Source organism: Phalacrocorax aristotelis, chromosome 8 (genome assembly GCF_949628215.1).
Source record: "Phalacrocorax aristotelis chromosome 8, bGulAri2.1, whole genome shotgun sequence".
NCBI classification, from domain to species: domain Eukaryota; kingdom Metazoa; phylum Chordata; class Aves; order Suliformes; family Phalacrocoracidae; genus Phalacrocorax; species Phalacrocorax aristotelis.
The window spans coordinates 7,331,732-7,353,913 of NC_134283.1; the positions used below are offsets into that span (position 1 = coordinate 7,331,732).

General features: G+C 37.4%; 1 protein-coding gene across 7 annotated transcripts in view; it reads right to left on the bottom strand.

Annotated features, from left to right (window-relative positions):
- Nucleotides 1-22,182, bottom strand: part of WWOX (WW domain containing oxidoreductase) — a 537,265-nt gene that overhangs the window by 379,354 nt on the left and 135,729 nt on the right. For all 7 annotated transcript variants that reach the window (XM_075101317.1, XM_075101318.1, XM_075101319.1 and 4 more), the window contains exons 7-8: nt 21,821-22,006; nt 17,887-18,151 (exon numbers count right to left, since the gene is read on the bottom strand). In XM_075101317.1, coding sequence (XP_074957418.1) covers nt 17,887-18,151; nt 21,821-22,006 — 451 coding nt within the window. The remainder of the gene's footprint in view (nt 1-17,886; nt 18,152-21,820; nt 22,007-22,182) is intronic.

Sequence of the window (22,182 nt, forward strand, 5' to 3'; positions counted from 1 at the left end):
TATAAGATTGTTTTATCTATAGTTCTATGGCAAATTTTACTGCATCATTTCTGAGTAAGACTGACAGGTTACATGCCGAAGTAAATGTACTGAAGACATTAATGTCACTTTAAAGCACCTCAAGTTTCGATGATCTTATATTTTTGTCGTACTGCAACTATTAGGATGCATTGCCTCATGTTTTGAAAATGAAAAAAGGAAGTGTAACTAGTTCAGGCGACCATGTAACTTTACAACAACTGACACTAACTATAATATATGCCAGTTTGTATTAAGATGTTATTGCACCTTTCCAGTTCTAATCGCCAATTATGACTCTATTAGTCCTACTTGGCAGTTCATCTGCTCCTGCATCAGCTAAGGGGGACTTGGAGACGGACCTCTGATCTTCATGTTTCCGCTTCAGTGAGTGCTCAGCACAGCGGCTGTCATCTTGAGACATTGAGGAGGTAAGGCATTGCCTTTTCTAAGATAACTACACCTGACCTTACAACAATTTACTAAGGAAATACCTGCCTAATGGCAGTGTGAGTGCAGTTTCTTTTACACTCACAACGGCACTGCAAATTAGAGACAACAGGATAAATCTATGACCAGCTCACTAGACACTTCATTAAATCACTGTTCCCTCGCCTTGTAGAGCACTAATAGAATCACAGCCCTCGTTAGCTACTGAATAAAAGATCAATCACATTCTTTGAGAGCTCTTGCTACCAGCTTCCAGAGGAAACAAGGAAAAAAAGACGTATTTAGGATCATCAGTAAGATTCTGAATGGCCTCACTGCAAGTTGGTTAAATTACCTTTTCCACAACTGACTCCGACTGTAATACTCTGAGGAACTTGTTAAGTCTGCTTTCAAAAGCTGCTATCTAATATATGACTACCAGGCCCTGGTCAAAAGTTCATAATGTGCATATGTAAAAAGGTACTAAATTGCCTGAGGGCTAAAACCAGAGGAGTTTAATTGCAGCAAAATGCTGAAAATGGTCTGTTGAGGGTCTTTCTATTGGGATACTGCTGGCACTAGCTGATTGAAGTACAGCACATAAAAGCCTTACAACAATATTTCCTTAAATGCAGCTGAAACTGCTAGCACTTGCTAGTGCATATATGGTGTGCCAAGAGGAAAAAAAAAGAGAAAAAGAACCTTCTCTAAAGCAAACAAAGATTTAAGGATTGATATAATTCATAATTCAAAAGCATGTGGATAAAAGGAAGAATTAAAAAATGGCGCATATCTGTCAGTATAAGTCATGTTACAGGCTCCACATGTTGTTATGGTGGGAAATGTAAGTATATATGTAAACATATTTAATTGGCACCCATTAAGATTCGCTGCAATGAAAACTGGAATACAGCTTCCACCACACTTGGAAATTTTGGAAACAGTCACCTATGAGACTGAAGATTCGTACACTTAGCCTGAAAGCCAAGGACTTGTTTGTACTAATTTGAGAATCATTCCTCTAGTTATTTACACAGTGAAGGGGAAAATAAAGGGCAGGAAGGAAAAAGCAAACATTTTTCTCTGAAACCATTCAAAATATACTTTCCCTATTAAAAACGAAAATCCCAACAATATAAATGTTTAGGAAAAATAGTCATCACATGAAAATTAGGAAGAAACAGCAAATTCTTCACTTGATTATATTACATTATATTATCTCAAATACAAGTACTATTTTATCTAAACAGAAACTGCAAACATTTTAAGGCTTCCTACAGCGAACACAAACAGAATATTTTTCCTTCCATGTGGGCATTTATGAACATGTTCTCTGAGAATGTGGATTTTGACCATAAACAGTCATCAAAAAAAAAAAGTTACCATCTTCAAATTTTGCTTTTTTTCTAGAAAACGTTCTGATTTATGCCTCAATAGACTTCTTAATATTTTAGCCAAAACATATAGTTATAAATATTTAAAATGGCTATGGTGAAACATTTCTCTTTAACTTTTTTATTTTTACTTTTTGAAAACCACATTCACATGGAATATTATCCCACATGCCATAGATACTAATCTGAAAATTTAAGTGAAACTTTATTTCTTCTCTGCTAGATTTTCTTTAGCTCAAGCAGGGCTTCTTGAGGCATGTACTGGGCAGGAAATGACATTAGCTCAGTGTAACAGTCCCTCCATACATATTGCAGTAGGAATTTTCCACACCCAAGTATTTTTTCCCAGTCATGTGTCTGTTGGAGACTATGCTACAAACTGCAATAATGAATGAATCCAAGTTAAAGCCTTCCTGAAAGCAGAACACAACTCTGCCCTGAGACTGAGGTCTGAGAAAGTACAGAAAAAATAGAAATGGAGGCAACAGGGGAAAAGCCATCAAAAGTACCATCTGTAAGGTTTTGAATGGCAAATGTTCACCTATGTATGGATGATCTGTTGCCACTACTTTCTAGACTGACAGGCAAAAATGTTACCTACAGCATGCATTTTGTTCATCTATAGCACGTGTTTTCTTCGGGCATATCACAGCTGAGAAACTGATCAACAGATTTGCATGAAGGCTTTAGTTTAAATACCTATAAAAGGTTTTAAAATACCTGATCTAATATTCTGAGAGTCAATGAGAAAGGTCTAGGCAGTTTTTTTATTTGTACTTGAATGAATACAATATAGAGGATAAAATAGCCTTTAGCCAACCATTACCCGGTAAAGTGGGAAGTGAGAACACTATTGATAGCCCTGACTTTGCCATTTTCAGGTGGTATGAGTTAACATACAGTGAAGTAACAGTCTTGGACAGAAACCATAGACAAGGTAACAGGAACACGGTCAAAGCATGAGAATCAGCAAGGAGTTCAAATCAGTTCAAGAGACCTCCACTTTCAGCCTTCGAAAGTCCACAAGCCAACATTCTGCAGTAGCTTTACAGGCTGTCTCCATGGGAAGACTTTATCACCTCTGTCTTCTGATACAACAGTTAGTATCATTATCAACCAAGTCTTGTTTTGCAGCTTAGAAAATACCCACGCCGCTACAAAGTCTAAAAAGTAAATTCATCTTAGTGGATAACAAAGAAAACTGGTAATTCGTTTACCTCACCTCAACAGATCAATTCAGAGAACTTTAAAAAATCATGGTTGTTAATACTGACAGCATTTACCGTAACCAGTAAACCTTGTGGAAATGACAAATTGACAGTGTCTGACAACAAATCAAGAGTGTGGAACAAGCTTTGACTTGTTTACTCTTGACATTCAGTGCTGACACTTACACAGTTAGGAAGTCATTCAAATGGGTTTAAAATATATGCTTGGGAAGAATTTACAAAAACCCACCAAAACAGAGAGGGACAACAGACTACAAACATCTCAGTAGACAAAATGTTTAAAGCAAACAGACTGACTTCATTCCAGGTTTCTAAGTCTCTATTTCAGGTCTGGACAACCCTTTCTTTCCAGCTTCTGAGCACTACAATATAGTTAATTAATGGCTGTATCTGCCAGCAGAAGGGAACAGGGAACGGAAGCAGGAGAACTAAAGTTTTTTTCTGATGATGATAGTGAACATGAATGACCACATAATTTGGCCAGCCACATTTCATTACCAATTATAAACATTATTTTAGAGGAATAGATTAGCAATTAGATTGCATTTACAGGAATCTTTGCTGCAGACAGTGACAAAGTTTTCCAATGAGTCTTCTGTCCCTTCCTAACAGCAGAAAAAGCATTGATCTGTGTGTTCAGCTTTGCAGGCCTTCAGTATGCACACACAGTATTTGATTTTCCAAGACAAGCAATGGTCTGGATTGCGTTCTGAAGAGTATAATTGGCCTTAGCTGAAGGCCATTTAAAATGCCACATTACTGTCTATTGAATAAGCATACATGTAATGCTTAATATCATATTAATAAATGATAAATTTCACCTTGCCACCAAAAATAAGGTCAGATACTGTTTTGATAAAAAGTCATTTTATATGAAAACATCTCCTTTAGAAACAGAAAGCCAAAAGGAGACAAAAAAATATTATGCCACAAGTGGAACTGCCATCTTTGTTGATACTTTCTGCTGTAATTCCTTTAAAAGTTGGAAATTCACATACATTTCTCATCAAAGGAATGGAAGAACTCAGTCGCAATATTTTCTCACAAATACAAAGTCACCACTTTTGGTGCAAAAGCTGAGAGAGAAGCTCGCTTTATACATATACGTTCAACAGACAGAATCAGTGTAGCTCTAAGACCGTTCAGGTCAGGATAATACCTTGATTCTGGGCAGAACTAGTCAGCTCTTGCCCAGAAAATCTTTATTTTACTGTTGTTAATTATGCAGAAATTAATGATAGTTTTTACATTTATGCCATAAATGTGTAAGAATTGTAACACGTGTGCCCAGTCCACAAGAGGAAATATGGAAGGACTTTTCAGACACCCAATCACTCCAAGACCCTGCCTACCTGCCCAAGCGTGCTGATACCTGGGGCCTTTGCCTAGGGGAACTGCAATGGAGAAATTCCTTTCCTACCAGGCACAACAGTGGTCTGCAGTGGAAAGCGGTCTCTTCAGTACTGGGGCACCCAGTATCCCTTTGCAGATCGCGCCTCTGCTCCAAAATTAACACCATTAGATCAACACGACTATTTGGGGTGGGATGAACCATTCGACACGAGTAGACAATCAGATTCTAAATGACACTTTTACAAAGTCATTATCATAACAAATTGCCAAGACAGTTGTTTTATTTGAAGTGCTAAATTAGTTTTCTTGTACTGGTAGTATTCATCATAATGTAAGTTTGACATTTCAGGACAACATTTCAATAGTAATGCTGTTCAGTGGAAAGGAATAGTGTTTCCAATCTTCCAGTAAAAATGAAAAAATCCTAATTACATTCATTAATAGAGTACAGTGACAGACAAGGTAACCCTAAGAAAAATAACTACTTTTGAGAGTGTTGAATTTAAGTTAAAACTTTAATCCTACTATTTCCAAATATTCTTATGCTCTAGCTTGTAAACTTGAAGTGTTCTTCAATGTTTTTTTGCATAACGGTGAGTATAGCATTCAAACAGAAATCAGCAGCAATGTGCCAGTTCAGCACAAGGATTTTGAAATCTGTTCCTTTTTATACAAAGTTTGGTACTCAAGTGTTGAGTAAATACTTTCATAACCAGTCAGGCATCTCACCAGCCATTTGTATATGCATGGTTATCTACTGGAAACAAAAGAAACTAGCAATGGTGTGATCAAACATTAAAAATAAGCTCACAGTAAGTTTCAACTCCTATTCCTGCTTAACATTATCCTGAATTAATAGCAATCTTAAATGCATTAAAGTTAACGTACCACCCACAGAAGCAGCACATGGATGAGAGCTCCGTTTTTGGAAACGTTAACTCTTAAGACAGTACTGCTATAAGAGATGGAAATCCACAGCACTAGCAAATCAGTCCTGCATATTCGGGACAAGTAGATCTTGTTTTTCAAGGCAAACAATTCTCTCCGGATCTCAAAAATTACTTTACTTTTACGTAAGATACGTCATCCACCGTTGCTATCTTTATCTCAGTTCCATGTCATGCTTTTGCAATGAATAAAATTTCTCAAATACCTTCTGTAGATTTTTCTGGCATGCATAGGAGACTGTGCTACATCCATAGTGATATTTAATAACTGCAAAAACGTGTTACTAAAATAATGGATGGAATTTGACTATGATGTTTATATCCACTGTCATCCTCCTTGCTAAAAAAGGATCGATGTTACTACTCTAACAACTTCCTAGAAACAGCAAAATAAAGAGAATGGAAAATCCAAATGACTCAAGTCTCAAAGGAAACTTTAAAAGCTAAGTAAATTCAGAAATTCTCTGATTACAAATCCTCATACAGATTACTGCAAAACTAATAAGTACTGCATCATTTGCTGTGCATTTTTGCACTGAACTAAGCCCGATAAATTCAGTATTATGTTCACTTCCCCCCCCTGAAGAGAATGAGTACATTCTGCCACTTCATCACAAGTAAATCAGACAAACTCAGGCCATATAACACATAACAAAACATGGAACCATTTTAATATTTCAACTGGCAAATAGATTCAAGCAAGTTCTTCTTTGCCAAATCTTCCTCCTCTATTCTTAAATATAATTCTTGAATCATATAAACATTCAAAACAACTGTTCAAGACATTACCTTCAAGGTATTTAACATACAATCGTACATTTGTGCTTTCTTCCTTTTTTTGAGGAAGGTGAGAAAGCACAGACCTAAGGACTGAGACAGTAGGTTAAGAGAAGGAAGAGGAGAGGCAGAAGGGCGCATCATCTCGTGCTGATACTGGCAGTAAAACCTCCGTAAATATAAGGACAACATTTTGGTTTCATTAATTTTTCTGGAACATATATTCCTTCTTTCTTCCCTTTCTTTAGAAACACGTACACTCTTACCTAGGAAGAAGGCACAGGAACAGTAGAAAAATTAGGACTACAGTAGAAAGGCTAACTCTAGCTTTTTCAATAACTCTTAGAGAGTGACATAAAATGGAAGCTACTGAACTTCAAAACACTAGTGAAAATCCAGTGGAAAAACTAAACACACTCCCTAAGACAGTCTCATCAACCACAGACCTATTTCCCTCCACATGGGAATTTAGCCAGTGTTACAAGCTGGCCAAGATACATCCTGAGTTTGAGTCTTGCCTTTAGAAAAAAAGAAAATTACCACACTCATATCCGTAACACCAAAAAAAAACCCCCAAAACCAACAAACCCAACCCGGTAAGTTCCCTCACATTTTCTTCAGGATAGAAAATGATACCTATATACACAGTAAACTTTGCAAGAAAGAACTGACAAGAACTAGAAACACTATTAGTATGGCAGTGGGATACCTCCCAAAAACCTAGAAATATGAATTTTCTATACATACACGTACATATTCAGTAGCTTTCCTGGAAGGAAGTTTTAGGAATGTTAATTCAGTTATGCAGTTGTCATGTCCAGGGAATGCCAACATGATGATGAATGACATGTCACCCGCAAAAAACAAACAGATGAACCACTTCTTTCATGAAAACAGACTCTTATGGTGTTCAGTATTCCTATCCAGGAATATTACATTTATGAAACACGTAAGTAATCTTTCATTATAGATAGATAGATAGATAGATAGATAGATAGATAGATAGATAGATAGATAGATAGGAACATACACACACATATATATGTAAAAATAGTGAGAATACTGAAAAAACATTATGTAGTACTCCGTGTTTGATATACTGTATTATTTTTGGACCTTGCAAATACACTTTTTTTAATGACTTTGCTCTAAAAGAAGGGACTTTCTAGTTCAGATTACTTGGACACTCTTACTGTTTACTCTTCCATCTTTTTTGTAAAGTCAGAAGAGATTTCCCTGAGAACTTCAAATAAATAAGATATCCAGCTGCACAAACACTATACATTCTGTTAGATTACTTTGGCTTCCTAAGGAATATTTTACTTTCGCTGAATGTAAATGATTAAAGAGAATCCATCATATGAAACTGATTGGTGAACTGTTTAAAGTGGTATGGCACCTCTTCAAAGATGATGTAGAGAGAAATGAAAAGCCTGTGTTACGATAAAGCATCTCAGATATCCAAGGAGTTCTAGGGAAATGTTAATGTAACTAAGCACGCATCCACCAATTAAGAAATAGTATTTAAATGATAGTTTCACAAAATAGGATCTACACTGCATTCTTTTTTTTAAACAGTTTGGTATTTCGCCTATTCTAAATAAGGCCAATAAAAACTTGGGGTTTCCTGAACATCTGTCCGTTCATAAACAGCAACTTCAAAAAAATGTAAGGAAAGATAAACCATGCTCTAGAATCCACAAAATTTATATTGCTCTGTGAGTTACGCTCACAAAATGACATGGGCTAACAATGTTCAATTATGTAATTTCATTACTTTTACCATTTACTATTTTAAATTTGGGCATAGAATTTTAACTTCTAGAGGTCAAAGAAACAAAAACTAAACTTTGCCCCAAACCCTTGCTTTTGCTGAACTTTAGAAGTGTGGATCAGCAGCTCTATTTCCTAAAGAGCTATCAAGAAGGCTTAGTATCAGCAGGTACGTATGTGCATAGAAAAGACAAGGAAGAAAGAACTGCGAGGAAATAGAAGACGCACTATTGCCTTATTGCCACGTCAAGTGACGTGGACAAGAAGGCCTCAGTTCAAAGTTTAGTGATACAGGAGGAGTTTGAGTTTGATTCCTCCTCATTTAAGGGATAAACTGCAGATTTACATTTTTTTAAAAAATCACAGCAAAAAATGGTTCAGTTTTTGGGCTCTAAACTCAGTCAGATACTTGACTTAAGAGAAGAAAATTGAGAAAGTGAAAAACACACTAATGAAGCACAATTACTTCTTACAGCCATTCCTTCATAACCCCCCACTCCTCCACCATTTAGGTCGTCTCACAGCTTCTAAAATTTGGCACATGGCAACAGCTTGAAGTGGAACCCATCTTAACCCACATGGGATTTGTTTTTTGCATTTCATATCACTCGTAGCACCATAATTTCAATAGCTGAAAATATCTGGTTCAGTTGAATTGCCTTGTATAATCTGTGTTTGGCTATGCTTAATTTACTTGCTAGCTGTACAGCACACTAGCTATGTCTGTCCAAAAAGTTAAAAATCGTTAATTAAAAAGAGTTTTTAGGGACTACTTTTCTACAAAAAGTGATTAGAAACTCATTGCTAGCTAAAAACTCAAGTTTAACCACTATGAAGATTTGAGACTATCCTTCTAGAATGCTAGCAACAAATCATCGGATCATTATATATGAACCACAGTGCATTGACTCTGCTTTTGATTATAGTTATCATCTCATTCATAAAAACGTTATCTCTATTACTCTCTTGTTATTTAAGAAAATGAATAATCCTGTGATTTATGTGCCAGCTGGTAACTAAGGAGGTCTGGATCCTACTGTGTTATTTACAACAAACTAAGTGACCTTGCTCAGGCACAGAAATGAGAAGCTGTGGGGTCACAGGCAGGGTTGAGTCGCCTCATCTGGCGTAACTGTACCGGAGGGCTCTGGGAGGCAGCGAGGGGCAGCCGGAGGCCTCTGCAGCAAAGCAAGAGGCAATGGAGGACTTTGGGGCACACTTGCATTTGGTCTTCACCAATGCGTGGTAATTTCAGCCAGCAATTTTCACTGCTAGCTAGGCTACAGTCATCAATGATTAAACCCTTATTAGGCAAGAAGTCAAGAATTATTTCTAAAAAAATCCCTTTTGTTTACCATACATCCTTAAAATTATTAATATAACAATATACCAGCATAAAGTGAAGACTGCAAGAGTGGGTGAAGGAAGACCACTAGCAAAGGTAAGGATCATGACCTTAGTTGAGAGATACATTAATACCTACGCCAGCACACATCATAAAACTGTTTTAGACCATGGCCGCCATTTTCCTAAGTTAACACCACATATTTGCATTAGCACCAAATAAATGCATGAAAAAAAGTAGAGGCTATCTGTTTCAGTTTTTAAAAAGATCTTCAAGACATTTAAGTTCATGTGCCTATTCATACAGGAAATCACTAAATTTTAACCTAGATTATTCCAAGCAAAAGTTACTGTTGCTAGCTAAAGACAGAATATGAACATGCAAATGTACTTTTTGGTTTATACAACTCAAGTACGTGATACATTCAGAAAAGTTCCTCACTGTGTATTTTCCCTTACTTTCTCTTTTCCAATCTATTATTTTTAACAAAGCTATATGATAAATACTTTGCTGTTGTCTTAGCAACGCTTGTCAATAAATATTAGAGTCATGTAAACTACACAAGAAGTCTGGTTTTTTGTGTGGCCACAAAACCAGAAGTGTCACAAACCTGTCCATAACCAGATTTTAACATTATATCTATGTAGCAAAGTAGCGTATACCCACTTTTGAGAGAGAAAAACTTTCTAATCAGTCAGGAGAAGGAAGGGAGGCCAAGAGGTTGTACCTATAAATCCAGAATATTATCAAGTGTTATTAGCTATTTTCTTCCCTGACAACAGAGAATAAAAACACGGAAATAATTTTTCACAGAGGACTGTGAAAATACAGACTCCCATACGGAGAAACCTTTTTTCCCCCACAAACTAAATTTTCATCCTACTTCCACATTTCTTTGTAATACTTGACATTGAAACAAAGAATACCTGTACAACAATATGCAAACTAAACGCAAACACAAAAATCAAAAAACCCTCAGAACCTCAGAATTTCAAGCATTTTGAAAGTACTGAATTTCACTACTTAAGCACATAAACCAATCTTTTTATATAATCTCTTCAAACTCACAGTTCGAAATTTTAGTCATCTTTGCCCATGGAAAATCGATACCTTACTTGTTTTCAGTTATTGCAGTAGATAATCAATTTTTGCAGCAAATAAAACAAATGATGATGTTCCAGTATGAGAAAGGTCTCAAGAGCACTGCCACCAGGATGAGGCAAATTCCTAATAGCGAGTATGGTAATGACATAAAAACCAAAGGTGAAGGGACAAAAAAAGGCTAAATATCCCGTTCAGGTGTTTCTGTCAGACTGCAACATCTCGCCTGTCACCCAAGCACCCCAACGCTTGTCATACAACAGAAATCTCCTTCCTCGTGGATTCTCAAATATATTCTGAGCAGATCAATGCTGCGTAACCCCTCCGAGACACCATGGCACTTCAGCTGCTGTTTAGCTCCGCAAGTGGTGGTGAGTAAAAGAGAAGGAATAAGAAGGAGGAAAAAACAGGAAGTTGAAATCTTTGGAGGACTGCGAAAGAACACTGGGAAAAAGTACAGTAAAGGGAAGCCTGGGACTTTCAGACAAGAAAGAAAATATGGATGCATCATACCAGAGTAAAAAAATAAAAAAGAATTACTTTTAAAACCTTTTGTTAAGCACTCGTTATTTTATTTGTAATGCAGCTTATACCCACAAATCCGATACCCCCATTATTCAATAAGAAGGTCTGTTTCTAGACAGTGTAACAATCTGAACCAAGAAATGAAACTAACTGAATGCAAGGCTGACTTTGCACAAGTTTCAGAAAGCGACATTCTACTCTCTGCTATTAACTACCTATGAGGCCAATCTTTTTCAGATTTCAAGCAGGAGACAATAAGGTAGCAGACAGGGCTGGATGTGAGGTTGCACCCAAGATTAGCATTTGTGGGCTATTCAGACCTGTACGCAGACATTCCACGTGGTGTATATATAGCTTTCTAATCCAAGAAAGCTTTCTCAGGCTGAAAAACAGGGAAATATACTTTTTAATTTAAAATTCTAATTTAATTACATGTAATATAAAACATTATGGACCAAATATTTCCCTGCCTTCAGCCCACATACTTGGCAGGGCATTCTGAAATTCTACAAGGATCTAAGGGGAGAGGAAGAAATTCCTTACTTCCTCCCCAAAACTATAGGACATAACAGAGCTGCTGCACAAACATTTATGGGGGTGTGCTGGACACAGCAAATTCCATGGCCATTGCTCCACCCCAGCACCGCTCTGCATGCTGAGATCCTGTTTGGCACATGGATAGGTTTTCATAACGACTTTCCATTCCTGTGGTGGAGGTTATGGGGGACAGATTTAATTTGCCCTCATATTTCATGGGACGTTTATTTTAGCAGGAAGTTAAAATATGTATCAGTTAAGTGTGAGTTTGATAATAAACTAGCTTATATTACATTTTATTACTCAATAGGACACAAATTCTAAATACAGAGAAGAATTTTTGCACCATCCTTCCAAAATGATTAACAACTACTTTGGAGGCATTTCTTTACCATCCTGTTACAACCAGTCAAACTATTCTTCCACGTATGCCGCCTCTCCTTTTACCCAATTCAGTGAATCTTAAATAACAGTATTCTGCAAGGAAGCGTATGCTATCAGGGTTCAATAAAGTAACTGTCCTTCCATGTTACTAGAGGTACAGTCCACAAACCTGTCTGTTAAAAAAGAGAGCTGTTGCTCAGCATCGCTTTCACAGCCACACTTTAGGCATCAATCCATAAAACAGGAGAATTGCATATGTGATTTATACACTCTCTACAGCTGCTAATATCCAGTAGATAGTTGGTCCCTTTTACTTGCCCTTCCTCTTTCACTTCCTACTCAAAACTCAATTTGAGAAAAGAAACTGCCATTTTGATCAACTCTAAACCATGAGGCTCTTTTCAAAAAGAACTGCCTGTTGCTTTTCAAGAAACCCCAGTGCATTTTCAGGAATGTCTTAGGGAGGAAATACAAGCCAAATTCTAGACTGAAACACGCACATACCCACCCTGCCCATGACTGCTCTTGGACTTGAACATGCACAGCTGAGGGCAGAATTTGGCCTGAACTGTGAATTCAGTAATGGAAGCCAACATCAACTCAACGCAGCCCACACAGATCTTTGGACAGCAAAAAATGTTTATTTAAGGAGGGAATACTATCCCTAGCTCTAAGGGTTATTCCAGCTTCTTTAGCAAAGAACAGGGGAGAAAGAGAAGAGATTATGAGACTGCAGGGCCTCTTCTGGGCTTCTGTCAAAAGCAAACAGATGTGATCATTAGGTAGAATCAAGTCGCTCCTACAGACGCAGATTCATTTCTCACCAGAATAGCAACTCTGAGTTGATGCTAGGTGTGAGCGCAAATCATCACATGAAATTTAAATGTAGACAATTCCAACATACGGCAAAAGTAAAACCAGTAAAGCACTTGTAGGCACAGGGGCTTCCTCCTGCTCATACGAGCATTGCAACACACGCCAGCTGCCTACAACACTCCGCAAATAGTATCAGAATCACAAGAATTCATTGTTTTATGTGAAAGTAAGACATGCAGAAGACTTTGGGGCTCTTAAAGATATTCCTTATAATTCTCAATAGCAATTACTTTAAATACAAAATCCAATTCTGAAAAGCTACTGTCTTTGGGGGACGAGGCAGAAATCAAAGAGCAGTTCAAGTATCAGTCTCTTACGCAGTGAAAAATTAGGGGCAGAATGGTCTTACTGCAGCTAATTGGCTGTTTAAAGTTGACAGGTTGAGCTCTTCTAGTTTTAATTTATGTCTCGGCAACAGGACCAATGTTTTATTCCCAACCATTAAAAGGGAGTAACACATCTGCTAAAACTCGAGCACAATGGCTGGCTTTGCGCTGCAACAGGAAATGTAACCCAATAGTCTCAGAACTTCTACAAACCCTAGCCATTTCTTAATGTAAAAGGATTTGAAAATTCAGTTCACTGAAACATCTGTTAAGCTCTTGCTACTCTAACACATGATATTCTTTCTGCTCTGTTACCTGCCAACAAAAATATTTGGTTCTATGCAAGACTATCAAAAGTGTGTGATAATGGCACTCTGCTTCTAATTTTCTATGCCATTGTACACTCACAAAATCAGCCGGGGGTGACACTAGATAACATACTCAGTTTAAGCTCATAACTTACAATAAATGTATTTAATTTTAGTCTTGTATGTAAATAGTAACAAATCAGATGGGTTCTGAATGACTAGTATTAAAACAAAGAAACAACTTAGTCAAACTGTTCTTGAGCCAACTTTCAAGAAGAGAGAGGAGCGGGGGGAGATGGAGAAGGTGGAAATGAGAGAGAAAGAGCACGGGGAGGAGAAAAAAAGCCCAAGGAAACAAAACCCTAAAGCCTTAGATCAAAGCAGCTAAGCACATGCATGGCCTACACAGTTACTTTCAGAGCTTCTCTTCCAATCTGTTATTTACAGTGGCCACTTGTTTCAATTTACATTTAATTATACTATAAGCTTGTCCAATTTACTGAGTAACTATAAAGTGGTAAGTAAAAGAGAGGCCCTTTGAACATTAGTAGAGCTACAGTTACTACAGTAATAGAATGGTAATTTATTTGCAACTATCACTTTCTAAAAAAAAAACCCTTATTCTCCATTTCTGTCTAGCAAATCCTTGTAAATCTCAGAACTTGAAAAGAGGTGGGTGGGAAAAAAGGAATAGTCTTTCAGTTTCCATTGCGCTACTTACCAAAAGTACTTCCTGTATACCAATAACCACCAGTGATTTAAATATTGTGTTCTGTTTCAAAAGCGGACCAGACAACTCTCTGTGATCCAACAGAAGAGTTCACTACAACCAGCATAAGCATACCATAATTTTTATGTTGCGCTCACTCATAAAGCAGGTTTGGAAAATGTGAAGCTGCATTTCTTCCTGCCGTGAGGTATGACCATTTACAGAACCACTAAAATTATGACTTTAAAAGCCTCACACTTGAAAGACAGACAAACCCTATCTAAATATGTTTGTTCGTTTAGGAAAACCAGATTCGAAGTGATCTGCAAACTTTTTATTTAAGCAGAAACTTAAAATAGCCTGACTTCATAAAGAGTCCTAATTACTGAAATTAAGTCACTGTAGTCGCAGCCAGTAACCGCAAACAGGTAAATAAGAGTGTGATATTAGAATACTGATTCTCAGTGCTTCAGGGAATCAGCTAAAACTGAACAGCTACCAGCAGTGTTTCCTAAGGTAAATTCTGTCATGCTGAACATCCCAAGTGCCACACACCAAAGGCTGCATGACCTCTCCCCAAAGTGACAATTCCCAGTATGCAACAACAAAAATATTACATCCTCATCAACCAAAGTGGAGCTATTCGACATTCAAGAACTGAATAGCTACATTAAAAAATACATTTGAGATACACAATGTATATTTCCTCATTGTTGGAAACAAAACAAAATAATTACTGAACTGGTATGATTAAGTAAACTTTAAATAGACGATTTTATAAGTTAGCACCACAGAAAACAATGACAGTTAAGTCAAAGGCGTGAAGATTAATTTCTTAGTAGCAACTTGTAGCTAGGACAGAATGTAAGAATTATATTGTTCGGGAAACAACTAGTAGGGAAACAAATGTATTTTCTAATTCTCTCCTGCATCTAGCTTCAGAGTTTCCAAAAGAGCTGAAACTGAGTGTTATTCTGAGCTATCCACCACTCTCAGAACATCTAGTAAGCAGATCTTTGTGAAATACAAATTAAGGATGCAATTATTTTTTATATTTGTATATAAATAGTACGAAATACTAATTCCGTATAGTACGTAAAGGCCCCAGTTAGAAGCAGGTATGTGCAGCTGCAGAGTGTGCGTGAGTGTGTGCGTGCACACGCGTGTGCATATACGTGCATGTATCTGTACAGACTCCAGGAGCCTCTACAGTTAAAAAAGGTAGTGAAGACCTTTAAACTGGCTCCAGAAGAACTAGGCTTTCCACATACCACAATGCTGCAGCAGTTAAAGCTACTGCCTCAGAGATCAAAACTGGTACAGGCGTATCTGCGTGGCACCTTGCCTGAACCGATCAACCTCACCTCTCTCCACACAACCTTGTCACGGATCTCTCAACTCCAGCTATGGACCCAGCTCAGCTGCAACTACTTTAAATGCTGCTGCATCATGCTGCATTGTGCAATGCAGACATCCTTGCAACACACAGGAATGTATGGTTCACAACCTTGGGACTGCAGCTTTAAGCTCTAAAGGCACATGCCCAGTATTCTGGCCAAAACACCCATCTAAACTCCGGCGTGAGCTGCCACAGAAATCCTGAGAGGAGGCCGACAAAAAGATCCTCAAGAGAAATCTATTCTGGGTTTGTGACAGCACAATCCCTCACAAAGGAGAAGCAGCAGATCATTTGCTCCCTACCAATCTTAAAATAGAAAAACTCTTAATGCTGATGATGTTGAGAATTTCAGCGCGGCTTGCGTGCATACCCAGCGAGGGGCACTTTTCTAGTTTTACTGGCAATCAAACAGTGGTAAGGTTCGGGGGAACGTAACAATTCATAGCAGAATAGGAGTTATAAAACTGATGCTTACCCTCAACTCATACCCTCCATCATAACATTCAAATAACCTCAGTGAAATACATAAAAACCTGAAGGACTTAGTGAAGTGATTCGGCTTGGACTAGAGTACACTTCATTCGGTGCTGATATTTTTTCTACTACATTTTGTATTCTTTTCTATGTACCATCCATAAATAGATACTATAAAAAAACAAATCTACCAACTGTTTTAAAGAATTCAGAATGAACTTCAGTGTTTTATTTTGCTCCTAAGAGGATGAGATTATCGAGGAAACAAACACAAAAGGTTCCTTTCTGAAAATATGTCAGCGCAAATAAAACTAACAATTCATAAAAGTTCCACAGACTGGATCCTTTTCATGGGACACTGATAACGTTCACTTATCCATTCTCAGGAGAATTTCAATAATTTGTTTTACAAACCCTTCCTAACACAGCGGAGACAGGGTTTTAAAGGTTCTGGTCAAAAAACGTGCTGTTGAAAGATATTATTACGTGTCCCAAGGTGCCAGAATGCTCACTTAACAATCCCATGGACATAAATAGGTTCTGCACATGCACAGGCTGCAAGCTGCAGGCAGAGGTTAGAGGTGTGAAGACTCTCCTGACTGACACGTAGTCAGTGCACTACACTAGAATATTTGTGTTTTGTTCCACAAAAGAAGAACCAGTATTGTTGAAGAAGCTGTTACTTTTTGGACATGTAAGCAGAGCTTTAAACATTTTAAGATGTGTTTTCCACTTACATTAACCCAATATAAACCAAGATTAATGTAATTATCTCAATGATAATGAAATGTACAAGCAAACTTTTTTTGCAGCTATACATACAAATTCAACCACTGATTTTCTCAGCTACTCTAGGTTATGCAGGAGATTAAGCTACTTAAGGATGAATCCCTCTGCCTCAACAATTCCTTCTCTGTTCTTTTTCAAATAAAACCAATTATTTTGGTCTGCATCACTAGCTTAGGGAGACAATAAGATACATTACACCACAACCACTCTTGTCAGTTGTGAAATCTTCTGTAAAAGGGACCTGGTTTGGGCTTGAACAAATTGCCATGGCTAGATGAGTTCTGGAGAGGTAGGAATCTTTTCATTCCCCTGATTCGTAGCTGCAAATGTTCAAGGGAGACTTCCTCTCCCTGCTCCCCTTTTGAGAATACCCTTCTTTGCCAGTGAATAAGGAATGAGAAACAGTCAATAAGGTTAAAGGAAGCCCAGTTCTCCGTGAAGTGAAAGTCATCCTCTGCCTAAAAAAAGACTTCGGACTCCTTATAAATAACCTGGGTCAGAGGTTCGAGGGATAAAAGTAACCCCTCCAAGCACTGGAGATGCTGCAAATTCTTATATAATGAAGCCTCACAATGTTGGCTATGAAAGAACTGCATAGCCTCTCATTATGTCATGGTCCCAGTCCAAAGTACAATGGAGACAAAGGGAAAACACCCATTGCCTTCAGTGCTTTGTAGGAACCAAGAATATTGTTGGGTGTTGGGATTTTTTTTAAATATGAATGAAGGTGCTTTTACCACAGAAAGCACTTTCCCTCAGCCATTAATAATGTCTGTAGTATCTTCTAACTAGGGCATCTGTTTACATAAAAAATGCAGTCAAGCATATCCCACTTAAAAACCAAAGCAATTTTTTTGATGTTTTACGTATTCTGAGCACAGAAATAACTCTAAACTATCCCACACCTAAGATGTACAACTACTTCAATCTTGGTGAAAATCATATATTCAAACAAGGGAGTCATGCACTCCATCTAACAAGGTAGCTTTACTGAAAATTGACAAAGTTAATCTAAAATGGTCGAAGAATCCCCTTCTAGAGCACTATATTGGCACAGTGTTTGTCATTAAAATCAGGGTGGTAGTTATAAAAGACAATAGATCAAAGCAGATAAATACATCTGGATTTTTATAACTTTACTCCCCTGATTCGAAAAATGAAGATGTGTAATATACTGTAAGGCATTGACTTACCATGGATTTGGTGAAAGGTCGAGCCAAGGTAAACAGCAGGGTATACACCCACCAGTTACGATGAATGGAGGAGTAAATCATATTTCCAGGATGGACTGCATTAGACGTCACCCCGTGGGGAGAAAGGCGTCGGTTCAGCTCGTTGGAGAAGAGTATATTGCAAAGCTTGGAACGGTTGTAGGCCAACATAGCCCAATACTCCTTCTTAGATGGAGAAAGCAGGCTGAAATCAAGTTTTCCAGAGGAGTCTTTAATTTCTGTAAATCTAAAAAACAGTAAATATGCCTTAGATACCCCAGAGTTAATTTCACTCTCATTAAGAACAACATAAAATGTAGACAACAGAGTAGATCTTGGCCAGAACCAACATAAAACAACAGCTTATTTAGCAGTTCAAAGCATCTACTGGCAATTGCCTGAGACCCAAGAAATAGTCCCATATAATATGGCTGTAAAATTACTGAATAGTTAGAGAAAACAAATGATAAATAAAAACAAGTCAAAAAAGGCTTTAATGCTTTAAAGGCATCATATGTAACTTACGAATCACTTTATTTCAAATCCAAAAAAATATTTTGCCATAGATCCATGAAAGCACAATCAACTTGTAGGAAGAAATGTTGGATAAAATAACTCTGCATTAGAAGCAGAGAAAACCAGACCAGCATCCTTTCATTTCCTCTTCTTCCTTTCCCTTGTTTATTTCATCCAGTGTTCACATAGTGCACACTTTCATTTAAGTGTTCAAGTAACTATGGATGAGTCTCACTGCCTCTTAGACTCCTTTTTAGATTAAAAATTGATGAATATAAAGGGGTTATAACCTTGGTAACTTGCCATCAATAGACTTATATGTTTAAAAGATAAATGTAAACAAAGCCAGAATGAGTTCTGGCAGAGTATAATGTTTTTAAGTATACCCATGGCATGGCTGAACACAAATCAAAGTAACTAGTTGATGTTTTTTAATTGGGTCTGACAGAGTCATTAAACACCAGCTGTTTGTTTCTTTCCTTTTTTTTTTCCCCTCTTTTTTTTTTTAATAATGAAGTAGTGAATGTTCTAAAGACATTTCCATGAAGAAAAGGAAGTTTCCGTATAGCATGTTCCCCCACAACTCTTACAATTTGATTTCTCAGTTTACTGATACATCTTAATATTAGAAAATAATACTACATTTAGCTACAGATCTATGTTTCATTCAGAAGAGCTACTAAAAATAAAAAGGATTTAGCAAGCTCTTTTTAATACTCAGAGTTTTCAGAATCAGCTGGGGAGAACAGGGATAAACATAATTATAGTACACACTAGAAAAATGTTTTAAAATATCTTTACTAATTTTGCATCTCGTGCCCAGAAATGAAGAGATCAGCTGGAATTTCTGCATTCATTCTGTGAGCAGAATATAATGCACTCAGAGAAAAGCAACTACAGTATTTGAACTCAAGAGGAATCCAGGATATTCTGTATCTTGCAGAATTAGCCCTTCAATTTCAACAACAACATTTCTCTTTCATAATTTTCAGTTAGATAAAATACATTTCTGAAATCAACAGGACTATTCTGGGAGGAATTTCCTATATTCATTCCTCAAGTAATCATTTATGACACCAAAAATAATCTATAAATAAAACACTCTGTGTACACTGTATAACAGAAACATGGTGCCATTTTTTGAGTCCAGTCCTGAAAGTGTGCTTATGTGAGTCAATCTTACTTATGTCGGCAATCTCATTGAATTCAGTAGGATAAGGGCTGTACAATCAAATTAACAACACAGAAATAAAGACAGAAGGGAAGTCATCCTACTTATTATTCTGGTTTTAATATGATGTGCTTAAAGTACCCAAAAGCTTAATTTAAACAGAATTCATTTGTGCTGAATCCAGAGAAGTAACTAGAAGTGAACAAAGAACCGGAGAGGCAAATAAATATTTTGCCTCGGAGCAGTCTAGTATAATATTTTCTGCAAACACGGGACTTTATTTTTCCCCTAACAGGGGGTCTTGACTCCAGTGAAAAGATCCAGCCAAGGTTTATGGAAGTAATTAGACACCAACACTTCTGTTTTACAACATAGTTTAAGGCTCAGAGTTCTCAAGTAGGTCAGAAAGTACTGCTACCCAATAATGCCTAATGTCTAAACTAACTCCTTACATCAACTTCTTGCCATTAAACAGAATGAGGGGGAAAAGCACAGTTATTTACCATGACCAGTTTAAGTGTTAAGATACGCCATAATACATGAATCTGACCCCTTAGAAAAAGGGGAATTTACTAGTTTCAATTATTATTTTATTCAAACATAGACTGTAACTTACTTTTTGATGGGCTTCTATAAACCTTGGCTGATGTCACTAAGTTAGCAATGGGCACTTTAAAAAATGTTTTCAAAAACACAGATGAAGACGTCCAGAGATGTGAGCTCTAGTTACACATCGCACTTAATACAGTGAAACACAAAGATGTCATTTAAAATCCTATCAGAGACACAAACTTACAAAGGGGAACAAGCAGCTGACAATTCAACATAATCTCCCATTAAATAACAGCTCATTTATACGTATCCCGTTGTGCCCTCCACATCTGGCAAGTGATTGGAGTTGGCAGATTTATTTCTAGAGCTATCTTGCCTGCCCCGCAGTAGCCTCCCTCATGCCTAACAGGACTCTGCTACTTGCTTTCACAAACCTGGTGTGATTTGCAAAGATAAGGATGTCCAGCTTTTGTTACCACCTAATTACTAGACATTTCATGTCTTTTAACACCTGGGAGGATTATTACTGGCATTTTCTATTGCTTCCTTTCATTTCAGCCATCATAAATTTAAAATGGCAAAAGTAAATCTTTCTGCAGTGTGTCATTTATACCATAAGCCCCTGTGTTTGGAAGTGATAAAGGTTTCAGGCCGACCCTTGGCTGGTCTCTCTCTACCAGGTCCCTGGGGTTACATTTTATGGAAACATGATTAAAAAAATAAGCTTCATTCTGGGTCACTAAAACATTTCAGAAATATGAAGTCAGGGGGAAAAAGAAAGCACTCGCATATTCTTCCTTTTGGTTTGCTGGAGCTGTTACACACGATCAAAAGTGAAATAGAAAGAAACAGTAATGTTTAAAGCTGGACAGTAAAGGTCTAATCCTGCAGTCCCTACACTAAATCAGAAGGCAGTAAGTGGTTCCTGCTCACCAAAATTCAGGATTGGGGCATGCATTTTGCACAAGGAACTTTATTTAGATCAAATCCATCTTTTCAGTTATTAATACAAACAGCACAAGCATGTCTGAAAGAAGGAAAACCTCATCAACATCTTTTTTGCCAACTGTACTTCTCCTGGCAGTAGAAAAGACGAGCATCTAACATTTTAATTAAAAAATTCACCAAAAGATGCATGGCCAGATTTCTAATATGTATTAACTACACTACTTCCCATTTTACAATTATACAGCTAATGTCTGCATTGAATTCCCTAATTTCTCATTATAAAACAATTGGATTTCATCTAGCAGTTTTTAATTGCATTGTTTCTCCTGCTAAAATAACTGCACATTCTTCTTGGTAAGATGTTGAAGTTGTTGAATGACAAATCAATATAGGTCATGCCATTCAGATTTAATCAATTATTATTCCATCTCCTCGCAAAATCAATGAGTGGTCTGAAATGCTGCAAAAATCTGCATTCATACAAAGAATGATCAAAAAATACCTACATACGGTTATAAAAGTAGAACACACTTTATCCAGCAGCAGAGCCAAATCCAGTGACATCCACAGGCATTAGTAAGTAAAGCTTTTATTTTTAAAAAGATTATTCAAACACAAACGCATTAGAGCAAGGCCTTTCATTTTCAAAAACTTTTGCAGTTCTGCCATTACTGTTTGATGCGCTAAGGATTGCAGAATTCAGCTAAATCAAAGGTAACATCCACCAACCTGTGTGATTCAGAAGACAGCACCACAACCCTAGCAGGAGACGACTGGCGTAAGACGTCTTCCAGAAGCTGGACAAGATAGAAATGTCCCAGATGGTTCACCTGGAAGGTGGACTCCAGGCCATCCTCTGTCAAGCACCAGGGAGCACCAAACACGGCAGCATTGCAGATCAGTATGTGAAGAGGCCTGAATAATCAGAAGGATTGAATAAAATTGAATCAGTGAAATACATGTAATTACATCCCTGTGTGAACTGGGCCAAGGTGTGCCTTGGGCACAGGGGTGATGGCTCTGGCAGTGGTGCAGCTGCAGGGCGGCTTCTCCAGGCACTGGCGCAGGGATTTCCCTGCAGCCCGGGGAGA